The sequence below is a fragment of the Branchiostoma floridae genome, chromosome 8 (genome assembly GCF_000003815.2).
Source record: "Branchiostoma floridae strain S238N-H82 chromosome 8, Bfl_VNyyK, whole genome shotgun sequence".
NCBI lineage: Eukaryota > Metazoa > Chordata > Leptocardii > Amphioxiformes > Branchiostomatidae > Branchiostoma > Branchiostoma floridae.
In genome coordinates, this window is record NC_049986.1 from 8,978,061 (window position 1) to 9,002,139 (window position 24,079).

A 24,079-nucleotide genomic window follows, 5' to 3' on the forward strand; every position below is an offset into this window, starting at 1 on the left:
TCAACTAGAGGGAGTTCACGAACAACTAGAGGTCGCAAGCTGTTCCCTAGCCGGCTATAGTTCTCTGGCCGGCTTACTCCTCTAGTTGTTCCATTTCTACGGTTTTCCAGCGACCCGGAGTCTGGTAGAGAGTAGCCTACAAGGCAAACATAGATTTAGAGGTTAAGTCGAATCTCCGTGGTTCTTTCTTCCTTTCGTCTTGGAGGTCTTCAGCTACTCGATACCAGATGTACCATTCGTATGACTCTTTAATTTACTCATCATATTTCTTGTCTGAACGGTCGGCACCGAAAAATATGCATGCTCTAGAAGATTTGCAGATGTTGAAGACATTCTTGAGAAGGCCTCAATAACGAATTTTTGTATCTAAATGTAGCTGTACCAGGCAAAATTGCTGTAACATGCAGAATTATGCAAGTTGACAAGATTTCCACAACATTTGTATAGTCAATGACCCCTGTGAGAGGGCTGTGGACCCTGGACCCTGTGATGGTTACTTTCCACGGTGGTACTTCAACAGCCAGACTGGCCAGTGTGAGGAATTCATCTATGGGGGATGTGATGGTAACGGCAACAACTTTGAAACCGCTGAGGAATGTCAGGATACTTGTGGTAAGTACCAGAGAGGCTACTGTGAATTGATTACCTTCGTCAAGAAGGCTACTTTTTTCGATACTCTTTTCGAAAGGAAAATGTGTATGTTTGTTGACAGCATAACCCGAGAATTAAGCTATTGATGGATCTTTATATATTTGGAAGATGAGTATGTGTCGGAAAAACGAGAGTCAAGGTCTCAAGTTTGTCAAGAAATGCTGATGAAATTCGTATTTGCCATAAGAGAAAATGAGAATCTTGTGTGTTTTATTTCGATTTAAAGACCGACTGGGACTATGATACATGCTTATACATGCGAAATATATACAGTCATGTGTTTTTATAGTTGAATAAGTCCACTTATTTTACTTATTTTGTTCGCATCAACACTTTCATTCATGAAGGGCCTTTGTCCTTGACTATAAGACCTACTCACATTGGATTGCAACACATCTAAACTACTGATAACTACTGCAAAACGGACAGTCGGCTAACTAGTTTGAAGGAGTGCGTAATTCCTGATCTTAAAATGGCATTGCCAATTCGAAAGTTTTTAAGTCCTTATTTTCTCAACTAGTGACAATTCATTGTCTTAGCTACAGCATAACATAAACCAATTGGATTCATTAGTACTAAGACACTTTTACGTGACTTCACACTACCAGAGGAATCATGCATCACTTTCAGATTGGTGCTAGGTATATTCTAAGAGTCAATGCTATCTACGTTTACATCACCTAGTATGCGTCCTGTATCTAGATGAAACGGCTATAGCTTAGGGTAATGAATTAGAAGGGAGGCATGATAAAGTTGAAGCTTAAAAAAATGAAAGACGGGACAAATGACGTCGACAATACCTTGAATGTACTTACTTCACTGAGATGAAAATGAGTACTTAGCACATGTTTTAGAAATATAACTTTCTAGCAATGTCATAATGCTCTGGTCAGTAGGTGTTACACTTGTGTATGAAAGGTACTTATTATGGACACTCAATTGATGTTGCCAGGCCCATGCCCCCCTGGAGTCGACTTGGTGAACTGCACTGAGGACCCCTGCATGTACGCCGAATGCGCGGCCCACCCTACCGCGATGTGCAAGGCAAACTACTGCGGAGGTTGCAACGCCGTTTTCTACGACGACCAAGGCAACAAAGTAGACTGTATGGCCATGGACATGTATGGTAAGCTGAAGATCTGTCAAATCATCGTATTTGAATCAGAGTTATCGCACGCAATAATCGCGTTCAAAATATTAGAATATATGAATAACTTTATTGCGCAACAATTGTAACAGTTACAATGCATGGCAATGTGAACAACTATATACTAATACAAATAACTAACAACTAATGTAATATAATATAACAGTATAAACAATCTAGTGAGTATCATAAAGCATTATCTCGTTTTTGCAATGAGTTGTAAATAAATTGGCCAACGTAGGCAGATATATGAACAGGACATGATAATATCAAATGGAATACCTCTGACCTAGCATGTGGTAGTACAATTTCGGACTTACATACAATATTTTGAAATAACTTTTGACGGTCTTCTTCATAAGTCGGACAATCCATTACAAAATGAAATTCATTTTCTATGTCATTATGGCATGTGGGACAAAGTCTCTCATTGGCTGGTATGTTGTAGTGTCGGCCCTTTTCAATTTGTAAGGTGTGTGCACTAATCCTTAGTCTCGTTAGGTCATTTCTAAACAATTTGTTTTGAACAGATGAAAGATATTTTTCGAAACAGAATTCTTTTTTTATTTTACAATAAGTACTGAGTTTGTTAAAACTTCTTAATTCTTGTCTCCAACCAGAGAGAAACGTGTCTTGCAGACGGTTCTTAAATATATTTCCAAAACGGTTGGCATTAACAGCAGGATTAAGCCAAACATTTTGGAAACCATGTCTACTTAACATATCTTGCACATGCACATGCACAGCCCAGTCTTGTTGTAGCTCAACAGAAGTATTATATGCTTTCTTTACAAGTCTGTCATTTGGGAGGTTATGTAACCTAAGGCAGTATTTTATCATCTGTGTCTGTGAATCAATATAAAGTGGGAAAACTCCTAGCTCACCCCTGACCGCGGCGTTGACAGAGCTTTTGGGTACGCCGAGTGAAAATTCAAAAGCACAAATTCCAAATCAGAAATTTCATATGATATTTTTGGTTGCTCAAAAGTTATGTCCTGGTCTCTTAGTGTGTTTGATTGACGATATCGTTTGATGCATTCTTAAGTGACTTCGTGTTTGTGTGATGGTTATGACGTTTGGTCCAGATTCTAGAGGTATTGGATTCAAACATATGACATGCCATTGGGAAAGGAACTTTACAGGGCTTTCCTTACTTAACCCAGGTCTAAAATGGGAATATGGAGAGGTAAAGGTGATGATTTAGTATCGTTTCAATATCCACCAATAACGTGTAAGGGACTAGCTGCTCATACTCCAAAGGGTTTCAGTATAGAAAATATTATTTGTTAACGACACAATTGTTGTATTGCCATCTGCAGGTTAATCATGCGTGAGCCATGTGCGACACAATCTAAGGCAAGTCATTGCAACTTTCTTAAAGAACGTATCTTTACCACTTCCTTTTGGTGAATGTCTACATTTATATGTATATATATAAAGTTATGGCCATGGTCTGGCACAACACAAAAATAATGTCGAGACATGTCGTTTTATAGCATTAAACTTCTAGTGAATTCTTTAGGTTTACTTACAAGAAATGCAAGTCAGCTACCACCACTAAAATGACAATGTCACGTTTATTTCTCGATCAAGTAGGATGGAAATGCCTGCTTAATAATCAGCATTGGAACGCTATGTCTAAATGTAATTGAACATTTCAGAGGGATTGTTTTACACGTTCCTGTACAATTTTATCTTTCGTATTCCTTTCGTGTTCTTCTGGAAATGCATCAGCTTTTTTTATTCACAAAACGCTTTTCTCTTTAATTACAGAACTTTGACTCAGCATTGACACCGAAGAGTCTTCAAAGGAACCCTCTGCTTTCCGCTGATGACTACTGCAAAACGGACATACTCATCACCAGTCTGAAAGGGCGTATGATTCCTTTGCACACCAAAAGAAATTATTATTATTATCATTGTTTCACAGATTCGAGTCCTCATCATATCAACGTTATGTCTCAGCATTAAGTTAATCTTTACAACGGCATAAAACAGGCGACTTACACTTAATGCATTAATGTTAAACATTTAAAGGCACATTACATGAATCCACATTGACAGAGGAATCATGCATCACTTTCGGAGTACTGATAGATACATCTCTTTATAGCGCTAATTCAAGGTTGAATCCTATGTATTTTTTAATTACCTCTAATGCATCTTAAGCGATATAGGCGCATTTGGGTTGCCCAAATACTTTCTTTCCTTTCTTTCTAACAACGTGCATGTAAACTATTTGGGTCTTTAATCTTTCGGCTGTAATGTGATAGAACCTCACACACACTATCTCCAGCTTGATATGCACGTAATCCGCTTCCCGCAAAGCGCACGGATTAGTTTCTTTTACATGGCAAGTGTTCTCATGAGAAACCATATTTCTTATCAACCTGTTGCTCCATGACATACACGATATAATCTACTAAAACTCCCCCCACAGTATGCTAATCAATGTTAGTACCTTTCAGCAAATATGCATTTTAAATTTTTCGCCAAGATGGCGAATTCAGGCAAGTCAGACTGAAATTGAACTCGTTAGCATAAGAAACACCTAATGCTTAAAAAGTTTCGATACGGTTCTAAAAAAATAGATATGAAATCATAATGATGAACCTATTCCACGAGAGACATTTTGAAATTGGTCAATACTTTCCATCACAACACATCTCGACTACAAACAACATGTCAGCATGCTTGCTCTTACCATTCGTTATCATGTTGTTTGCTTTTTTCGCCCCAAAACTCTTTGGAATTGCACAAAGTAAAAAGAAAAACCTTTTCGAACGATCGATTAATTGCTATCACCTTATGATTCATAGAAAAGGAACCTTTAACTATGGTGTTTAGTGCTGCTTGCTGGGGCAAATGGAACTTAAATATAATATAGTTAACCAAGAAATTTTAAAGAATGGCACGAAAACATTATGCAATTTTGGAACATACTAAATCAATAAACGAATCTTGCACATTACCTTATCAGAAATAAAGGTGATAAGGACAATACATTCCTAAGTTTATTAAACAACTTAAAAGATCCTCAGAAAGAAATCTCTTATCTCCTCTAAGTTCCAATGGAAAGGACCATGGCGGTCCTACATGTAACATACAACATTCAATAAAACAGTTATGACTGAATCACACTTGGTAATTTAATGCAACGCTACTCCAGAGTAGGGGCAGCCAGAAAAAAGTATGTAAATGCTGTTATTGTTTCTCTATAAGAATGAAAGGGATATAATATTGAGTAAAACATGGCATGGCAAATCTACGTTATAGCGTTCAAATTTTAACCGATCCAACAATTGCATTGCGTTATCTGGCTCGATATACCGAACGATTTGTTATATATCAAGTTCGGATAGCTGATAAATTGAATTATCAGATTAGCTATGTGCTTGCGCTATCATTTAGATGATAAAATGCTTCATTACGTTACAGTACGTAATGCTGAACGCTAGATGCCTTGCGCGCATTGGTGAAATAGTTCAATCGGTATTATCGGGTCTAAGTTATCCATAATATAATGGTAAGTTATCCATAATATTTCATGGTGAAGAATGCTTCTCGTAATATTGATCGAATAATAATCGTTAAATGACATTGAAGATAAAATTTAATTCTTCTAATGGAAGTCACAAATAATTGTGTTACTATGAGTATATATATTTGTCCTAAGATTCCGACCCTATAATTAAATATGACTACTTGAATCATTCTTGACCGTTGAACTTTAAAATCTGTCAATAGAAAGAGTTATGCTGTGGTGATGAAGAAAAAGTTTTCATTTATAACGCTTAAGGGGTTGTTTACAGGCTCATAACGCTTAAGGGATTGTTTACAGTATGAAATGTGTATAAAATGATGTCACCTCGACAATGACAATGACATTTCTGATGAGTCCGCGTATCTTTGTACAACCCTGTAAAATCTCAGAGGCGTACCGTGCACACATTGTATAACGTCAATGTATAAGATGCATCAAAGGGCAATATGTACAACATAGCAGAATGTAAAATGTTTATAGGATGATCCCACATCGACAATGGCAATGAAATTGCTGATGAGTCCTCGTATCTTTGTACAATCCTGCAACATCTCAGAGGCGTACCGTGCACACATTGTATTACTTCAATGTATAACATACATCAAAGGGCAATATATACACCATAGCAGAATGAAGGATTTTCATTTCGAGATGATTAACGACATTTCAACTGAAAACTGGTAACTAAATCATTCACAGCAGAACCATATAGGTAATAAATGGTAAACGACAATAATTGTGTCTTTGTTTTATTTGCCTAGGGCTCTTTAGTTTAGTTATGTTAGTTATGTTATATATGTCCATGTACCATTCCAAGGGCATCATCTTTATTGGTAGGTCAAACATGTTCGATAATATTGAGTTGAAGTTCAATTTAGCTCAAACTATGAAAAAATATCAGAATTATTCTTCTCATACATCCATAAAGCAGAAAGGCTAAAAAAATCTAAAATGGTATGTTATTATCGATGATGAAATCACACACACAAAAAAACACACGCGGGCTAGTTGTCATGTCAAGTAGGCATGTATTCTGACAAAAATAAATTGCATAATAGATCATTCACATAATGTATTCGTCCCATCTCAGTTGACGTCTCATGAATAGGGTTTTAAAACCCCCCATCCTTGCAAACCTAATTTCTTCCGCGAAAGCATGAAAATCTTGCCCTAAAACAGAATTGCCAAGTATACTGTATCTATAACTGGTCAAATCATTTTAGTGACAATCTGGACAGCATACAGGAAAAGGGTATAGAAATTCAACCTAGAAGAAGCAGTCGACACTTAGCTGTATATCTTACAGATCTAGACTTTGCAGACGATCTAGCACTGTTAACACACCTAGTCAAGGATGCTGAAGATCTTCTGCAGTCTCTCGAGAAAGCAGCGGCTCAAGTTGGACTCTATTGTAATGCAGCAAAAACTGAATTCATAAAAATAAGTACAAGTATTACTATTGCACCAACTGATCTCAAATCCCTATCTGGAACTTGCCTAAAAGAAGTTGAGGACTTTAAGTATCTCGGGTCTTACATTATGAACTCAGAAAAGGACTTAAGCATTAGGAAAGCCATGGCCTGGAATGCATCCAACAAACTCGACAAGATCTGGCGCTCCAGTATAAGCAACAAACTTAAGATACAAGTTTTTCGCGCAGTAATAGAGCCCATTCTCCTGTATGGTGCTGAAACTTGGACCTTAACAACTCGTCTGGAGAAGAAACTTGATGGTACGTACACATTACTGCTGCGCAAAGCACAGAACGTTTGTTGGAAGCAGCACCCATCTATAGGGGACATTTATGGTGATCTTCCGCGGGTTTCTCACAGACTCAGACAGAGACGGGCACAGTTTGCTGGACACTGCCTTCGGGCTAGTGAAGAGGTAATATCCTCGCTCCTCTTGTGGAGGCCTCATTCTCGTGGAAAAACTGACCTTCCCTAGGCTGCTTTCCAGGGATACAGGGCTAGCAGAGGAGGACCTGGGAGCGGTCATGTCAGACAGGCAGGCGTGGGCTGAAATAGTGCATGGACTTACCCCGTCCCCTCCGGGGGTCGACTAGTGAGTGAGTGAGTGACAATCTGTAGAAAGTATCAAGCCTCACAAGAGAATTGCTGTCAACGCATTTTGCAATATTTATCACAGATAGTTAAGGAAATGACTGTGCTCTATTCTTGTCTTGTCTTAAATGTCTCATTAACTTGACGCACTTTTCCTCCGATATGCTTGTCTTTCTCAGTGGGTTATTCTATACTGTTCTAAAGTGTGACATATACTTGACATACTACTCGAACAACTACTCGAACAAAGGCAACCATGAATTGTTTAAGTAGAATAGGACTTCAAGTCTGCCTATAACTGTCTCATAATAGCGCTGCGTAGATTTGATGTTACTACACATGCAAATATCATAAGAAAAAAACGTACACAAGAAGACACCAGTAATAATGCTGGGCTCAAGAAAGAACTTCACCTTGCTGCGATGGCATGTTGTTGAGTTTAGATAGTGACAGACCTATTGAACTGCTTTACTGTGCAGAAAAGAGAGGTTTTCCTCTAATAATACGGCCCAAGAGCTGACAACCAAAGTCAAATAAAGCGACTGGTGTTGTTGTTTGTAAACTGCCAATATATTAGTGAACACATTCGACATGGAAACGAGCTATGAAATATAGAATAGACATATAAAACATTGTAAATAATGAACAAGGAAATGTTGAAGATTTTCCGAGTAGCAAGACCCAAGTTATAGCAAACAGCCATTATCAAAGTCAAAAGAACACCTGGTGTTGATGTGAAGATGCAGGAAACGTCCCAACAAAATGTCATATATTTACATCGGAGTTGTCGGAGTACAGTATGTCCTGGGATAAACTTCTTCCGCTGATGACTACTGACAAACGGACAGCTTGATCAGTATTCTAGATGGGAGTTTGATTCCTTTGACCTTTTCATGGATTTTAACAGATTTCATGTCCTGATCATGTCAAACGGTTTTCGTGGCCGTAACTATACCATAGCATAACCCAAACTACACAATGATACTGAACTAATTACATACACTTTTAAATGAATTCACTCTGCCAGAGGAATCATACACCACTTTTAGAGTGCTGTTGGAAATATATTCTCTTTGAATTTTATTGTCAAGATTCAGTCCTATTCAGTCGCTTCCTACGCGCTGTCATTGCATCTAGGTGGCCTAAATGGTTAGTTGCGATACGCTTTCTTCACTCTTTTGCTGTCTCTCCCTTCACCTCTCTTCAAGGAGGTCAAGAACAGCCTGCCAGTGTCTTCTGTCCACCAGTGTCTTCGTCGCTCCTTCACAGGAGTAACCCCATGCATTTAAGAGTGCGACGCTGCTTTATGGTCTCTGCTTAAGTGCTACAATAAAAAAATGAAACTGGCATGAAACTGTGGTTAACTAGCACCATTCTCTCGGCTAGCATTTCTTGCTAGCATGCAAGGTTCGCTCAAAGTCTGTCTCTAGCATTGATTAATCTATAGTACAGGGAAAAATGTTCCTTATTAAAATATCTGTAAGAATATGTACTTTCAACCTGTTGCTTTATGGAAGATACATCTTATTTACGAAACACTCCCTCACAGAATGCTCAATAATACTAGTGGTTCTTACAAAACGTACTTTTTGAAACAATGAAAGATTCAGACAAGTGATTCAATCGAACATTGATCATTGAATAACTTAACGACAATGTCATTAACATGCAAAACTAATATTGAGAAGGCTGGATCTAAGTTAAAAACAGCTGAAATATATAATCATGCATTTTATGATAAACGTATTCCACGTGAAATTTGTCCAAATTGGTCTATAATTTCCACCACAATATGTCTAGACTACGAAAAACATGACAAGGATCTTGCTTTCTTATTAGTTGTCACGTTGCTTGGTACATTTCGCCCTGAACAAGAAACAATTGCCTTTAACATACAAAACTTAAATAGAAAATCATCTGATAAGTCTAATAGATCATTTAAAGATAATCCTTAATTAACTATGGTGTTTAATGCTGCTTAATGCGGGGCAATGTGTTAAAGCTTAGTATATCAATATGTTAATCGGAATATCATTAACCAAGAAAGTTTCATGAAAAGCACAGAAACATTATGCAATTGTTCAATTGGCTAAATCAAGGAACATTTTACAAAGGAAAAAGGTAAATTATGACCATCAGAAAGAGTTTATTCTTGCCCGATGGAAAGACCAATGACATTTCTAGTATGCCACCCCCAGTGAGATATTCTTTATGACTATATTATACTTAAAAGCAACACTGCTCAGCCAGAAAGTGACTATCTGCTTTAAAGATTTCCCATTGAAAGCGAAAGGACACTGCTTACAAACATGCCATGACTAAGCGATGTTGTAGAAGCCATAAAAATGACATTATTCTACGCGAGGACACGTTTTGCCTCCTCTTCTGATCAGACTCCCTTTCTTCTTCAACACTTTGCATCTCCAGTGGGACTTCTACACCGAAATCATCTTCCCTACAACCATATCTGTATGGGGCATGATTCCTATTACTCCCCTGATGGTTATTGCCCAAATTGCCGCCTTAAAACAATGGTGACGAAACACCTATCACGACAGTTCAGTTGTTGGAAACAAAACATGTAAAGTGACTCTCAATTAGCTGTGTTTGTGGTAAATTGAATATAAGAAAGAGAAGTATTATTAAAAATCTCAAACGATAAAACAATTGGATATTGTTATCTGGCTTGATACACCGAATGAAGTGTTATATATCAAGTTCGGATAGCTGATAAGTTTAAAATGATCATGTTTACTTTATCATGCTTGCGCTATCATTTAAGCCATTAGATGGATAAAATGCTTCGTTACGGAATTACAGTACGTAATGCTGAACGCTAGATGCATTCCGCGCATCGGTGAAATAGTTCATTTATTATCGTGGGGTTTTGACTTAAGGTATCCATAATATAATGATAAGTTAACCATGATATTTCATGGTGAAGAATGCTTCTTGTAGTGTAAAATGAATATCGGTTATTAAAAAATTAGGTATTAAAAAAAAGGTATTAAAACTGATATGTAATTCTTTGTATTAATATGACCAAAGATAATCACTCAATGTCAATGTTTAAGTCTTGAAATGCATTTATTATTCGTTTTAAAATTCTGACCCTAAAATAAAATGTCTGCTTGAATCATTCTTGACCGTTGAACTTAAATACAGTAGGTTACCAATAGAAAGAGGTATGCTGTGGTGATGAAGAAAAAGGTTTCAGTTAGAACGCTTAAAAGAGGTTGTTTTCAGGCTAATAAGAGGCATACAACTGTGTATAAAATAATGCGCATTGACAAAGACAATGAAATTTCCAATGACTCCGGGTATCTTTGTACATCCCACAACTTGTCAAAGGTGTACCGCACATACATCATATATACATCAATGTATAAGATACAACCGTAGGCATTATATATTGCCTTTATAACATAACAGAATGAAGGGTTATCAAGTCAAGATGGTTAAAGAACGTAACAAGTTCGACATTTCAACTGAAAACTGGTACTGAATCATTCACAGCAGACCCATATAGGTAATAAATGGTAAACGACAATGATTGTGTTTTTGTTTTATTTGTCAACGGCTCTTTGATTTAGTTACTTTATGATAGGAAATGTCTATGTCCAAATCCAAGGGTAACAACAATTTTTGGAGATGACTGCGATTATGAAAATGTCTTTTCGAGTAGTAGGATTATGAAAGATTAGTTTCAAAAATCATATCAAGTTACTGAATTACTCATGATTTGGCGTATCTTATTATCTGTATGTCTAACCTTCATCGACGCAACGTTTAGTTACATATACAAAATCTGAAACCACAGTGGAGAAAATGCTGGAAACTCACATTTGAAATGATATTGTAATAAATTATATATTCAGTGGGGGAAAATACGACCCTGTCGTGGTTTGCCTATACCACAACCTGCCACATCCAGCTACATCTGGTCTGATATGCAGTGCACATATGGCATGGCTCTTATATGACGCTGTGGATAGTTGTTTGTGCAATAATTCATAGAAAATACGAAGTAGATTTTAAGTATTTACTAGTCTTCTTCTAGCTATTCCACTCGAAGGACTAGGACATTACAGGCAGGCTCCTTGGTTGAACCTCGAGCTCTTGGAAGCCAACACGCTGATCGAATTGTGGGATTCATAATACAGACATATTGTCAATAGACAATACATGATCGATGAAATATTACGAGTTACTACCTAGCACAATTGAAATTTCGGCTTATTATAACACTAAAAAGGCGAATACCCAGTTCGCACCACAACATGTTATTGGTCGCTTGTGTAACAGCAACTACTTACAATGCTTACACACGGGCAATGCAAATAAAACATAATCGGGTTCAGCTTAACAAATGTTAACATTATATACTGTGTCATACTCTAATCATACTCAAACTCAAGCCCACTTCCTTCGAATTTCTCTCTGAAATGCTTGTCGAACGCCTCACTCTGTGGCTCTGTGAAGATGTTCTTCCAGTCACCAACGACACCTGGAGGACAATCAAAGAACTGCATAAATTGCACTCAGAAGTCAATGTGACTTGACTTACGGACTTATTAATTGCAGAACCAAGGTAAAGTATTATAATTTATCTTTTTGTCGTACAGTTTTTAAGGAGACTGCCATCCCCGAATTGCATTCCGGTCACGAGGCAAAGTCATTTGTACGAGATGTCGGTATTTATAGTATGGACAAGTTGATCTACCTATGACAATCAGCCCGGGCGCTATATGTACAATTTAAAAGAAAATTCAATCAACTAACACGTTTTTTTTTTACATTAGAATGCGTTTCTTGTATTTCGACAGGTGTTTTAGTGTGCGTCTAAGCAAAACCTTATCCTGACAAACGTAGCCTATTAGCACATTACTATCATGCACCGGTGAGAGGAAAGCGCAAAAATTCTTAAATGTTGACCCGCTCCAAACGTTCGACAGCAATTTTCCCCTTTATCGAAAAATAGGCGCCAAGGATACCCTCCACTTGCTGTAGGCAGCAGATCTGATCAACGATACAACTCATAATTAATAAGGAAGCCAGTTCAATAAGCAAATTCAAGCGTTACGAAAGGGTAGTATAAGAAGTTACCAGCGTATATAAGATTCTGCATATACTGCACGTCAAACATGTTGGAACAAGAAGCACATTTTATATCAAACCGTTCCTTGTACGGTCACAAAAGATAAGAGCTTTTTAAAGAAGCCACTAACTAATTCCTTCCAAATTTCCCCATGTTTACAGACCAAAAGAAAACTACCCTCCTCCTAACATCACAGAACCCACATATAGAAAAGCTGGATCCTTCGTCTTCCACTGTCTCAGGAAAAGAAGTCGAACCCAACAAGTTACAGTTTAGAGTTAGCTTTTAGACTAGAGTAGACATATTTTATACTAGTGTTCTACACTATTTGTTTGTTTGTTTGTTTCGTTTCATGTTACCTGCAATTAGCCCTCGGGCAAGAATTTGCAATAAACTGATAATCAAGTGTTACGTTACCTTTTCTCTTTATGTATGACAGTGGTGTTCCGGGCTCTGACGGTGTGTCAAAACTACAAGACTGCAAGATGGACTCCACGTCAGCATCGCTGAGAGGCTCGTCCAGAAACTCTGCCATCCTCTTCACTGACGAACACATTCTCTACAAAGAGAAAGCAGTTACTCAAGCAAATGGATACGATGTTGGAAGCGGTCATACGTTTGGATAGCATCCAATATCTTTTGAGCAAAAAGTAAGTATTGACAGAAAGTAAAGGATGTCTTTACCGAAATTCATTCAGGAAAAAAATGTGCATTGATTTTTTTTTGTTCAAGCTGTGTAGAAGAAACTTCCGTTCAACTGTTCATTCACCATATCATTAAGGGTAAACCAATCTGATCGCCAAGCAGATGTTGGCCATGGGGGAGACGAAATCCAAGCAGCCGTTTTCTCAATGCAGAATTGACCCAAGTTGACCTTGGGTGTTGCGCCAAGTTGACCATGGCGTGCAGCCGTAATTGGTAACGGTCCGAGTCGTCCGACATTCGTCAAAACAGTGCTATCGAACATCTGCTTGCAGGTCAGCTAAAATTGTAGTGCACAGGAAGTTGACAAACAAGGAAAATCAGGGGAACGTTTCAACACTCCTACCTTCTTCAGATCCTCGTACTTGACGAACAGGAAGTGGGGATCGTTCCTCAACTGCCACCAGCCAAGGAGATGATCATAATAGGACCCTCGTGAGACTGGTTGTCAGCATGAAGAAGAAAGTTTCCGAATCAAAAATGTTATCATGACTTGGTGACAATTAATACATGTCTATGAATGCATATCATGTATACAGAGCCGGCATACCCCACAAAGAAGCTGAGGACACCACAACCGACAGATCTGGACCCAGATATAGAAGATTGCTGTCCAATGAGATAGCTTGTGTTTACACAATCTCTCGTTGGCTGGGGTTAATGACCCTCCCCTAGGTGGTGGCAACTGTAAGGCCGGCCGCTAGGAGCGCGATTTTAGTTTGGCTACACACTGTGACTGTAGGCGTTGAAGACCTAAGGTCTAAGGTAAGGAATACATGTCTTCATGGGGGGAATCAAGGAGGCCCCCTTCGGCAGGGCAAACCAATCTTCACTCAACACTGACAACAAAGCCGGGGGACGGTATACACATCCTGGCTAGCTGTTTTAAACGATTGCTGACAACACAGTATCGTTATTATTTTCTATTCATTTAACGAGCATCAGACAACAAACACAAATGCTTATATAAGTCTTCTGTGCAATGAAAACAAGTGCTTTTAAAAAAAGCTGGCGTTTCGTCTACGTTTATGAGTGTGAACTGTCTTTTTCTTGAAGTAAAATCTGTTAGAAAAAGTCACTCAAGGGCTGTTGCGTCTATAAGAAAAATTGTTATTTTGGAAAGGAGTACTGTTTAATAGCTGGTCTTGGCTTACAACTTTATTTTAAAATGTACAATAAGTTCATTATAAAATCTATTAATATACTAGTACTCAGGTACTTATGTACACTTGAAAAAGCACCATCAGCAATGTGACAAGATTCTATCTAAATTGACTACCAAATGTCAAACAAATATCCAAACCAATTAACAGCTACCTCATCTCTATTATACTGGTTTCCGCATTTACAACATTTCTTCCTTGCTTTCCTGGATAATTTTGCTAATATTCATGAAAATTTCCATACTTTTGTGTCGAGCGGTGTGACTTTCCACGTCCGTGTTGTCTGAAAACTTCTGAATGAAGTCGATACTGAACAATGGAGCATTTGCTACTGTAAGAAAGGATCGCTGTTTTTGATGGAGTTTCATGCAAACAACATCAAGAGCCTCTGTTTACATCATGAATAGTAGTTTAGTGGCGAGTGTTTTGCGAGAATCATCTTACCGCGCATGGGAGCCGCTGCACGGTATTTTCCATTACCATGAACAGAAAAATTCGAATGCCGGGTTTGGAATCTATGTTCATAAGACAAAGGCCTTGCTTATATGAAATGAATACTAAAATAATAAAAAAAATGATATATAAAGATATAATATCAATAAATAAATAGAATAATTATATATTATCTTCAATATTTAAAAAGAAAAAAATCCACTACTGGGCTCGAACCAGAGACTTTCGGATCCGAAGACCTGTGACTTTACCGTTTGAGCTAAGTTGTTACGTGTATTACATGTGAGTGTACATGATGCTTTAACCTCACTACATAGTATTATTTATGTCGATTTTCGGTCGCTTTCTTGATAAAATCACTTTTTCTTAAATAATAAAAAAATGAGATATAGAAATATGATATCAATAAACAAATAGAATATTTGTATATTATCTTCAATATTTAAAAAGAAAAAAATCCATTCTCGGTGATTCGAACCAGGTACTTTCGGATCTGAAGACCTGTGGCTTTACCGATTGAGCTAAGTTGTAACGTGTATTATATGTGAGTGTACATAATGCTTTAACCTCACTACATAGTATTATTTATGTCGATTTTCGGTCGCTTTCTTGATAAAATCACTTTTTTTCTTTGTGCAATCTTGTGGAATAGATATAATATGGCCATTTTCCAGGATATTGAAGTCCGAACAGTCCTACCTCACAGCGTTCGTTCCAAAATGGTGGATGTGAATGGAGTCTGTCGCCTTCTATAGTGGTCACCAAACGCAAATAACCAATTGAAATAGCGCCAAATGAAATAGATAAGCTTACAATCCCTTAATATCATTGAATAAAAATAATAGCCTAAGATTAGATTACATTATGAAATATATTAGAAATCTACCTATGAAAGTATAATGTGTCTTCAGCTTTTTCCATCAGAAAATTCACATTTCCGTAGCGGCTACATGCGGTTGCATATGTCACGTACAATTCAGGCTGACGCAACAATCGTGAAGGTCTTGCCATATAAGGCAATGGTTGAACAACAAACATAGAGGGCCTTCATCCTATGCTACACAGTGTTGAACCAAGTACCATTCAGGCATGCATGCATGCATCGATCCATCGAAGCATCATTGAAGGAAGGAAGGAAGGACTGAAGGTAAAACCGAATACATGGCGTTTCGTCGCCGCAGGGCGACGAAACGCAAAAAATAACAGTCAAAGCTAGCAAAGGGAACTAATGAATACCGTAATTACACCTAACTCTGGATGTTCAATTGTATTTTCTGAAAGACTGGGGTAGGGCAATTTAAAATTCAATGCTCTTGTTTTCGTTTGCTCTAAGTTCTTAAAGTGTTACATCGTTAAGTAAAAACAGATCTTTGAGATGAAATCTTACTAGCTATCAATAGAAAGATGTGTAAAGAACTTTGAGACGATAGAACTAAGCTCTTGAAATATGATAAACAGATAAAGAAAATAAAGAAACTCACGTTTTCCTGCCAAGAAGTCTGCCTGAAAAGAGTCCCAGGATTCAGGCGTTTTGAAAAAGTTGCTTTTTATGGACCAGTGGTAGAAGGAAACACACACGTCTTTTGGGTTTCTCATTACCACCAATACCTTGATCTGAAATATATAAAGTGTACGTTTATGCAATATCAAATCTTTCACAAAAATGTAGATTACTAAGTAGCTAATCAAGTGTACTCGCTTGTGTTTAGGCGACTAAACATTTTTTGATCAAAGTTAACGTTAAACTGTAATTTCCAACACAAAAATTGCAATTTCCGCAACTAATGATCCACTGCTAAGTGAGTCACGTGTTCTATATCTGCGTAACGTGACGTCACAGAAGCGGTTGATTTGCTCATTCCTTTACAGAGTTGAACAAATTTTTGTGCTAGAAAGTACAGATAAACTTTCCTTCAAGTTACTTTAAGGCAAGATATTTCCTTGGTGCTATCAAGAAATGATTAACCACGAACCATTACGATTTAATAAACGTAACTAATGTCTAATATCATATCTAACAAAATACGATAACAATTTCATCACAATGTTCCTTAAGCTTGTCTTTGCTACTATTAATAAGTAGCTACACAACCACGCACAGAAAAGCACACCTTCTTGGACGGCTGGGCCAATCCTCGTGAGACCAGATCTCTGCTGAGGTAGGTGACCATTAGCCTCGGAGAAGCGACTCCTGACAGTTCTTCTTGGCATGGCAGCCTATCAGGCCAAGTGAACTCCAGGACGTAGTCATTGTGCTCGTTGCACCTTTCTCCCCTTCCGTACATGATTTTGTGCACGATTTGCCTCATCCAATGTGTGCCTTTCAAAAAAAAAGAAACATCTTAAATAAACATTTAATGATAAGGCCTAGGCAAAACAATGTTGTGTTTCCTGTTTCCCTGCCTACCCTAGACTTTTTTAGGGTAGGCAGTGGAGTCACATAGCTTCCAATTAGAATTTTGTCAGCCTGATTCCTGCAGGAAATATGTGTCTTTGATGCACAACATTCAAGTTTGACATTGAAAGACACTTAATGCATTTCAGTTTACTTTGTTCAATTGTATTGTAATGTGTCACACTAGAGATTTGGCCAGCCTAAAAAGGTACAAGTAAAAAAAGATAATCCCTACCTACCGACGCTTATTTTGTCAGGACTGAAACAGGAAACACAACGTTTTTTACTAGGCCTAATGTCCAAAAATTGACACATACGATGCTTGCTTGATTGCAAATTTTGAACTCATATATCGCAAATACTTTGGGAATATCATACCTGTCTTTGGGAATCCAATGATGACAACGTCGCCATCTTTGAACTGAAAATTCTGTATGGACTCCAGGTTGTCTCTAGTCACCAAACATAGGAACTGGATACCCCTCCATTCAGTGTACGGTAGGTCCGGCCCGGGAAATACGTATGGAGGCGTGGCCATCCTGAAAAATTGTATTCAAGCAAGCAGATATGTAAGACAACCTACAGAAGTGTTTTAGACACATGATTTTGATCTTTTTTAGTGGTAGATAGCTCTTGCAGGTATTTAGATAACTCAAGTGATGATTGATATAATCATATCTCATTATTGTAGTAGCCCTAGACTGGCTACGACAGTTGTTTAACAACTGTGCTAGCGGTACCCAACTACCCAAGCTGTGGCGACGTGCAAAGGTTATAGCCCTGCTGAAACCTAACAAAGACCCAACCTTGCCAAAAAGCTACAGACCAATATCACTTCTCTGCATACTCTTCAAGCTGTATGAGCTACTCATAATGACCCGTATCAAGCCCACTTTCGAGGAGCAACTCTGCCGCGACCAGTGTGGATTCAGAGAAGGGCGGTCGTGTTGCGGACAAGTACTGAACCTCACTCAGTTCATCGAAGACGGCTTTGAGACCGGAACGATAACTGGTGCTGTATTCGTCGATCTCACAGCTGCCTATGACACGGTGAACCACCGTGCTCTCCTGACTAAAGTGGCCCGTATGATCAAGAGTACACAGATTGTCCGCATGATAGAGTCACTCCTGACGAATCGCCGCTTCTTTGTTGAGATGGACGGTAAGCGCAGCCGATGGAGAGCACAGAAGAACGGTTTGCCACAGGGCTCAGTATTAGCCCCAATGCTTTTCAATATTTATACCAATGATCAGCCTACCTTCAACAACATTCGAAGGTTCATCTATGCAGATGACCTCTGTCTAGCAACCCAGGCAAGAAGTTTCAAGACCATCGAGAAACGCCTCACAGATGCACTTCATGTACTATCAGGATACTACAAGTCATGGTTCCTGAACGCCAACCCTGGCAAGACCCAGGTCTGCGCCTTCCACCTGAACAACCACGCTGCATCCAGGAAACTCAAGATCACATGGGAAGGGAAAGAACTAGAGAACACACCTTACCCAGTATACCTAGGCGTGACCCTCGACAGGACCCTGTCCTTCAAAGAGCACATCGCTAAGCTCAGGAGTAAGGTATCCACCCGGGACAGCCTCCTCGGTAACCTTGCCAACTCGACCTGGGGTGCCGACCCTAACACCCTGAAGCAGACTGCGCTGGCGTTGTGCTACTCGACAGCCGAGTACTGTGCTGCAGTGTGGGAGAGGTCAGCCCATGCCTCCAAGGTTGACGTAGAGCTCAACAGAGCCTGCCGTACCATCACTGGTACCCTGAAAGCAACTCCCCTACCGGCTCTGTACAAGCTTTCCGGCATCTGTCCCCCAAGCATACGCCGAGAAGCCCAGACAAGAGTGGAGCGGGACAAGCAACTGCGCGATCCCAGACACCCCTTACACGGGCATCAGGAGGTTCCCCGAAGGCTGAGATCACGCCGCAGTTTCATGACGGTCCCAGGCCTGGGGGAAGTACCACCAGACACCTTCAGGTCTGAGAGGTGGAAAGAGAGTGACACAAATAACAACGAGGCACTGCCACCCCCCAGTGAGGCACTCCCCCCTGGAGCAGACCTACCGAGGAGGGAGTGGGCAACTCTAAACAGGGCGAGAGCAAAGGTGGGAAAAACTGGTGACAACATGTTGAAATGGGGCAAAGCTACAAGCTCAGCTTGCCCGTGTGGAGATGAACCACAAACAATGCAACATCTGATGCAACACTGTGAGCTCGGCCCCAGCTGTTCAGACAGTGATCTGAGGGAGGCCAACGACGTGGCCCGCTGTTGGATTGGGACTTGGAGCGGCAAGATATGATGATGATCTCATTATATTTTTAAAAATCATCAAAACTGCAGTCAGTGGGGGCATTTTGTAAATCATCGGCGTTCCATTATTACCTTTGCCAGAATGGCTAAGGTTATGTTTTAGGCTTGTGAGTCTGTCTGTGTGTCTGTTAACAGCATAACTCGAGAAGCCTTGGATGGATCCAGATGATATTTGGTAGGTGGGTAGGGGTTGGGAAAACAAAGGTCAAGTTCGATAATGGGCCCCCTAGCGGCTTGCTAAGGTACTGCAGTAGAACCTCAATTTTTGATATCTCGTGTTCTGGACATGCTGTGGTTATGATTTTTAGGTGGTAGATTATAGCCCTTGGGGCAGAGAGTAAGTGCGGTAAGTTTGGACCCCCTAGCGGCTTGTTACATGCTTGAAAAAAGCATGTACTGTTTCTGGTACGGATCTTTGTGATTCCGGACCGATATCTCTAGAACCTCTGGATGGATTGCGATTTCCTTTGCAATGGGGATAGAGTGTGTGACCTATTGTGCTATTATGTAGATTAGAAGTTTGCTGTTGTTTTGTGGTTCGTTTTTTTGTTTAATATTTACACCCCTTTTCCTGATATGGAGTGATCTGGCCTCATTCCCTCTGTCTCAACCTCCTTGGGGACAGCTAGCAGCTGTAACATGTGTTTTGAGTTTTCAGTAGCATGGGAGTGTGTGGAAGGGTCGTTTCCAGTGCTATATCTCCAGAACAGAACGTGTGATTTACCTCCATGAAAAATTGAGGTATAGTTTTTGGTGTGTCTGTGTGTATGTGTCTGTTTGTGTTTCCACATATTTGTGGTCAGCATAACTTTAGAACCTGTTGATGGATTGTAATGATATTTGGTATTTGGGTAGGTGTTTGGAAGACAAAGGTCAAAGTCAATTTTGGATCCCCTGGTGTGTGACCTTGGTACTGCAACAGAACTTTGATTTTTGTATCTTTTGACATGGATATGCTATGGTCTTGATTTTTGGTGGCACATAGCTTGTGGTGTAAGGAAGAAGTGTTGTATGTTTGGGCCCTCTAGCAGCTTGCTCTAGAACTGCTGGGGCATTCTGGTCAAAATCTTCCAAGGAGCAAAAAAGAGCAACTGTGACCATCGCTGTCACCTCTGTATGGTGTGAACCATTATATACACATTGGGATACAATGTATGTGCCAGGTGCAGGTGTAACAATAGGAAATAAAAATGAAATGGTGAGGACACCAGAAAGGTGTAGTTTTGGATCTCATTGTTTACCATAGGTAGATATATAACTTGAGAACAATGATGGAATAATTTTGCCAAACGTCAAACCATATCAACCCCCACAACACACCATACGCACCATCACAAAACAAAATATTTCAAGCAGGTTTGAGTTTTCAGACTCTTGTTTGGAACTGCAGTCGCCGATTTCCTTTCAAACTTTGGACGAGAATAACTCCAGAACGTGTTGATGGATTGTCATGATTTTTGGTATGTAGATAGCCCAAGTAACAATGTACATAATAAAATACTAATTATGCAAATCAGTAGCTAATTTGCATAATCAATGACGAAAGTTTATAAATCCACTGCATTTCATCATAGGACTTTCAAACTTGTCACATATATAGATGACAAAGAGAGAAATATCAATGCATGTTAATTATGCAAATGACGGCCTCATTTGCATAATTAATGAGAAATTATAGACGTGTTGACGGATCGTCATGATTTTTGGTATGTAGATAGCCAAAGGGAAGACTTACATGATGGAATTCTAATTACTAAAGTATGCAAATCAACAGCTAATTTACATAATTAATGAGGAAAGTTTGTAAATCCACTGCATTCCTTTCTAGGACTTTCAAACTTGTCACATTTGTAGCTGAGAAAAAGAAATATCAGTACATATCAATTATGCAGATGATGATCTCATTTGCATAATTAATGGAAATATGAACGTGTTGACGAATCGTCATGATTTTCGGTATCTAGGTAGCCTAAGTAAAAACTTACATAATGAGATACTAATTATGCAAATTAACGGCTAATTTGCATAGTTAATGCGGAAAGTTGATAAATCCACTGCATTCCGTGATAGGACTTTCAAACTTGTCGAAGATGCACATATGTAACTGAGAAAGATGGCAGAGAGTAAGAGGTGTATGTTTGGGTCCGGTAATGTCTTTTCTTGAACTGCAGGAGCCGGTTTAGTTTCCTACTTTGAAAGAGAATAAGTCAAGGAGGGATGAAAGGATCATAATGATTTTTGGTCTGCTGATAGCTGAAGTGATGCTTGATACAATTTAATATTATTATGTTAATAGGGATCTAATTTGTATAAGCAATGGCGAAATGTTAAGAACCAACTCCAGGCATATAAAATAAAATGTAATGAGTAACACATTTATGTCTACAGACAACATTCTACATAACAAACCTGGTTTATTTGGCAAAGGTATGTGTTCGTGGAACTCTAGTTCAAACATGTGACAAATGTTACAGAAAGACAGGACAGATATGGATGATTGATATCGATATAGATTATGCAAATAGGTACCTAATTTGCATGATTAATGTATATGATGGATAAGTGAAAGTGTACATCGTTAAACATATGGATGGTGGATACGACCAACCGATATATTTCATGCAAATGATAACCTTAAATGCAAAATCAATGAGAAACATTGATTGTCAAGGTAGTATTGTTTTGTTATTCTTCCATCAAAAAAGGTTTTGTTTGTGGGTCGGATATACGAACGTATACGAATTCTTCTCGCACCTAATCACCAAACTAGAACTCGAGATATGAAAACCGGAAGTTCCGCTGCAGTACCGTTACAAGCCGCCATGGGACCCAAAATCTTATTATTTCAAGGTCTCATATCAAAGCTTAATACAATTCATCCAGGCCTTCTAAAATTATTCTGTTCATCCACAAACATACACACATAACGCTACCGAAAACAATCCAAAAACATCCATAGTTTACTACACACACACACACACACACACACACACACACACACACACGCACACGCACACACACACGCACACACACACGCCCGTAACATTTTCAGAATATTTCAATTAAAAGACCATCTTTGTCGTTAGATTTACGAACATCTATCAACATTATGACTTCCTGACTTATGCCATCCACAAACACACCAACAATGAATGGACCCGGAAACATAACCATTTTGGGTGTCAGCCAAAAACTGCACTCTCGACGAGAGTATTTCGCTGAGCGAAGTTGAATTCAGAATCAGTTCACACTTAGAACGCCCAACCAAACCAAATATCACAAAGAAAACACATCCATTTACAACTTATTATGTTGTTTGTTCAATCATATCATCCACCGATTGTGTAACCACAATCCAACACCAAAAACATGTAACTTGATAACCACCTCACTAGAGGTGAAAGGTCAACGTCCTTCGTTACCAAACAAAGCCGGTAGCCAACCCCTGACATTGCTAAAGTCAAACAATACATACCTTCATCAGCGTTGACAATTGCTTTACCTTTCGAATATTGGCAGTCATATCAAAAACAATGGATGATATAAAAGGAAGGGGGAGGGGGCTTTAGGTTCGGTCTTCTCCAAGTTCAAGTTTAAACTTGTTAACGTTACCTTTCTGGTGTATTGGTCATACAAGATAGTACTGCATGTGCTCAAGTCTGGGCATGCCCTCTGAAATCTTGAGATCGTCGTGTCTTGTCATCCAGTGCAAGTGAGGGACGCCAAATATGCGACTTGTGACTAGAAATATATTTAGCGCTGTGAACGTGACCCCAAGCCACATGCAGGTCGGCAGCACGACAATAGCGACACTTAGCGATTTTCATGAAAAGTGTTGCGATTCTGAATTCAAGTAGATGAAAGTGTTGACGGGTAAGTTACACTGTAAACTTGCTACGGATTTTGCTGAAAGAGTTTATTTTCAGCAGCTAGCATCATAACTGTTGACGGGTAAGTTACACTGTAAACTTTTTACGGATTTTGCTGAAAGGGTTTATTTTTAGCAGATAGCATCATAACTGTTAGTCGCATCATTGTGATTCAGGTCGCAAATTCATTTCATGAAAACGGAGGGGTTAAGTTCCGAAAAGGGTAACGTAATGTTGAGGACTACGTTGCGGAATTGGGGCGTTACGTATTGATCGCCATGCACCCACACAAACAGGAACACATGCCTGTCGCTGTGCTGAATACCTCCTATACACTGGTAAACACGCTTGTCCCTGGTGCTGAACACCATCAACACATATCTGCACACACCTATCCCTTATGCTGAACGCCATCCATACACTAGTAAACATACCTGTTCCTGGGGCTGAACACCATCAAAACACATCTGTACACACCTATCCCTTATGCTGAACGCCATCCATACACTGGTAAACATACCTGGTCCTAGTGCTGAACACCAACAACACACAGGCCAACAGACCTGTCCTTGGTGCTGAACACTATCCACACACAGCTGCACAAACTTGTCCCTGGTGCTGTACGCATATTCGACGTTTGACTGAATATTGTTTCATATTCAATGGTTTACAC

At 39.1% G+C, this 24,079-nt stretch overlaps 1 protein-coding gene and 1 long non-coding RNA gene across 3 annotated transcripts; one reads left to right on the plus strand and one right to left on the minus strand.

Moving 5' to 3' along the window:
• Window positions 1–452: 452 nt before the first annotated feature.
• LOC118421668 lies at window positions 453–3,154 on the plus strand. The gene is made up of 3 exons (XR_004831858.1): window positions 453–612; window positions 1,604–1,777; window positions 3,118–3,154. It is a non-coding gene; the product is annotated as an uncharacterized LOC118421668 (long non-coding RNA).
• A 7,319-nt stretch (window positions 3,155–10,473) lies between these two features.
• On the minus strand, window positions 10,474–24,072 carry LOC118421358 (sulfotransferase family cytosolic 1B member 1-like). Of its 2 annotated transcripts, none has more exons than XM_035828617.1 (7): window positions 23,927–24,072; window positions 17,595–17,755; window positions 16,933–17,141; window positions 16,303–16,435; window positions 13,552–13,646; window positions 12,921–13,062; window positions 10,474–11,912 (listed from the first exon to the last, which is right to left on the minus strand). In XM_035828617.1, the coding sequence occupies exons 2-7, from the start codon at window positions 17,752–17,754 to the stop codon at window positions 11,803–11,805; spliced, it is 849 nt and encodes a 282-aa protein (XP_035684510.1). In that variant the 5' UTR covers window position 17,755; window positions 23,927–24,072; the 3' UTR covers window positions 10,474–11,802. The 2 variants fall into 2 exon arrangements, with proteins under 2 accessions (XP_035684510.1, XP_035684509.1); XM_035828616.1 differs by lacking the exon at window positions 23,927–24,072 and adding an exon at window positions 23,150–23,348.
• Between the last annotated feature and the right edge of the window lie 7 nt (window positions 24,073–24,079).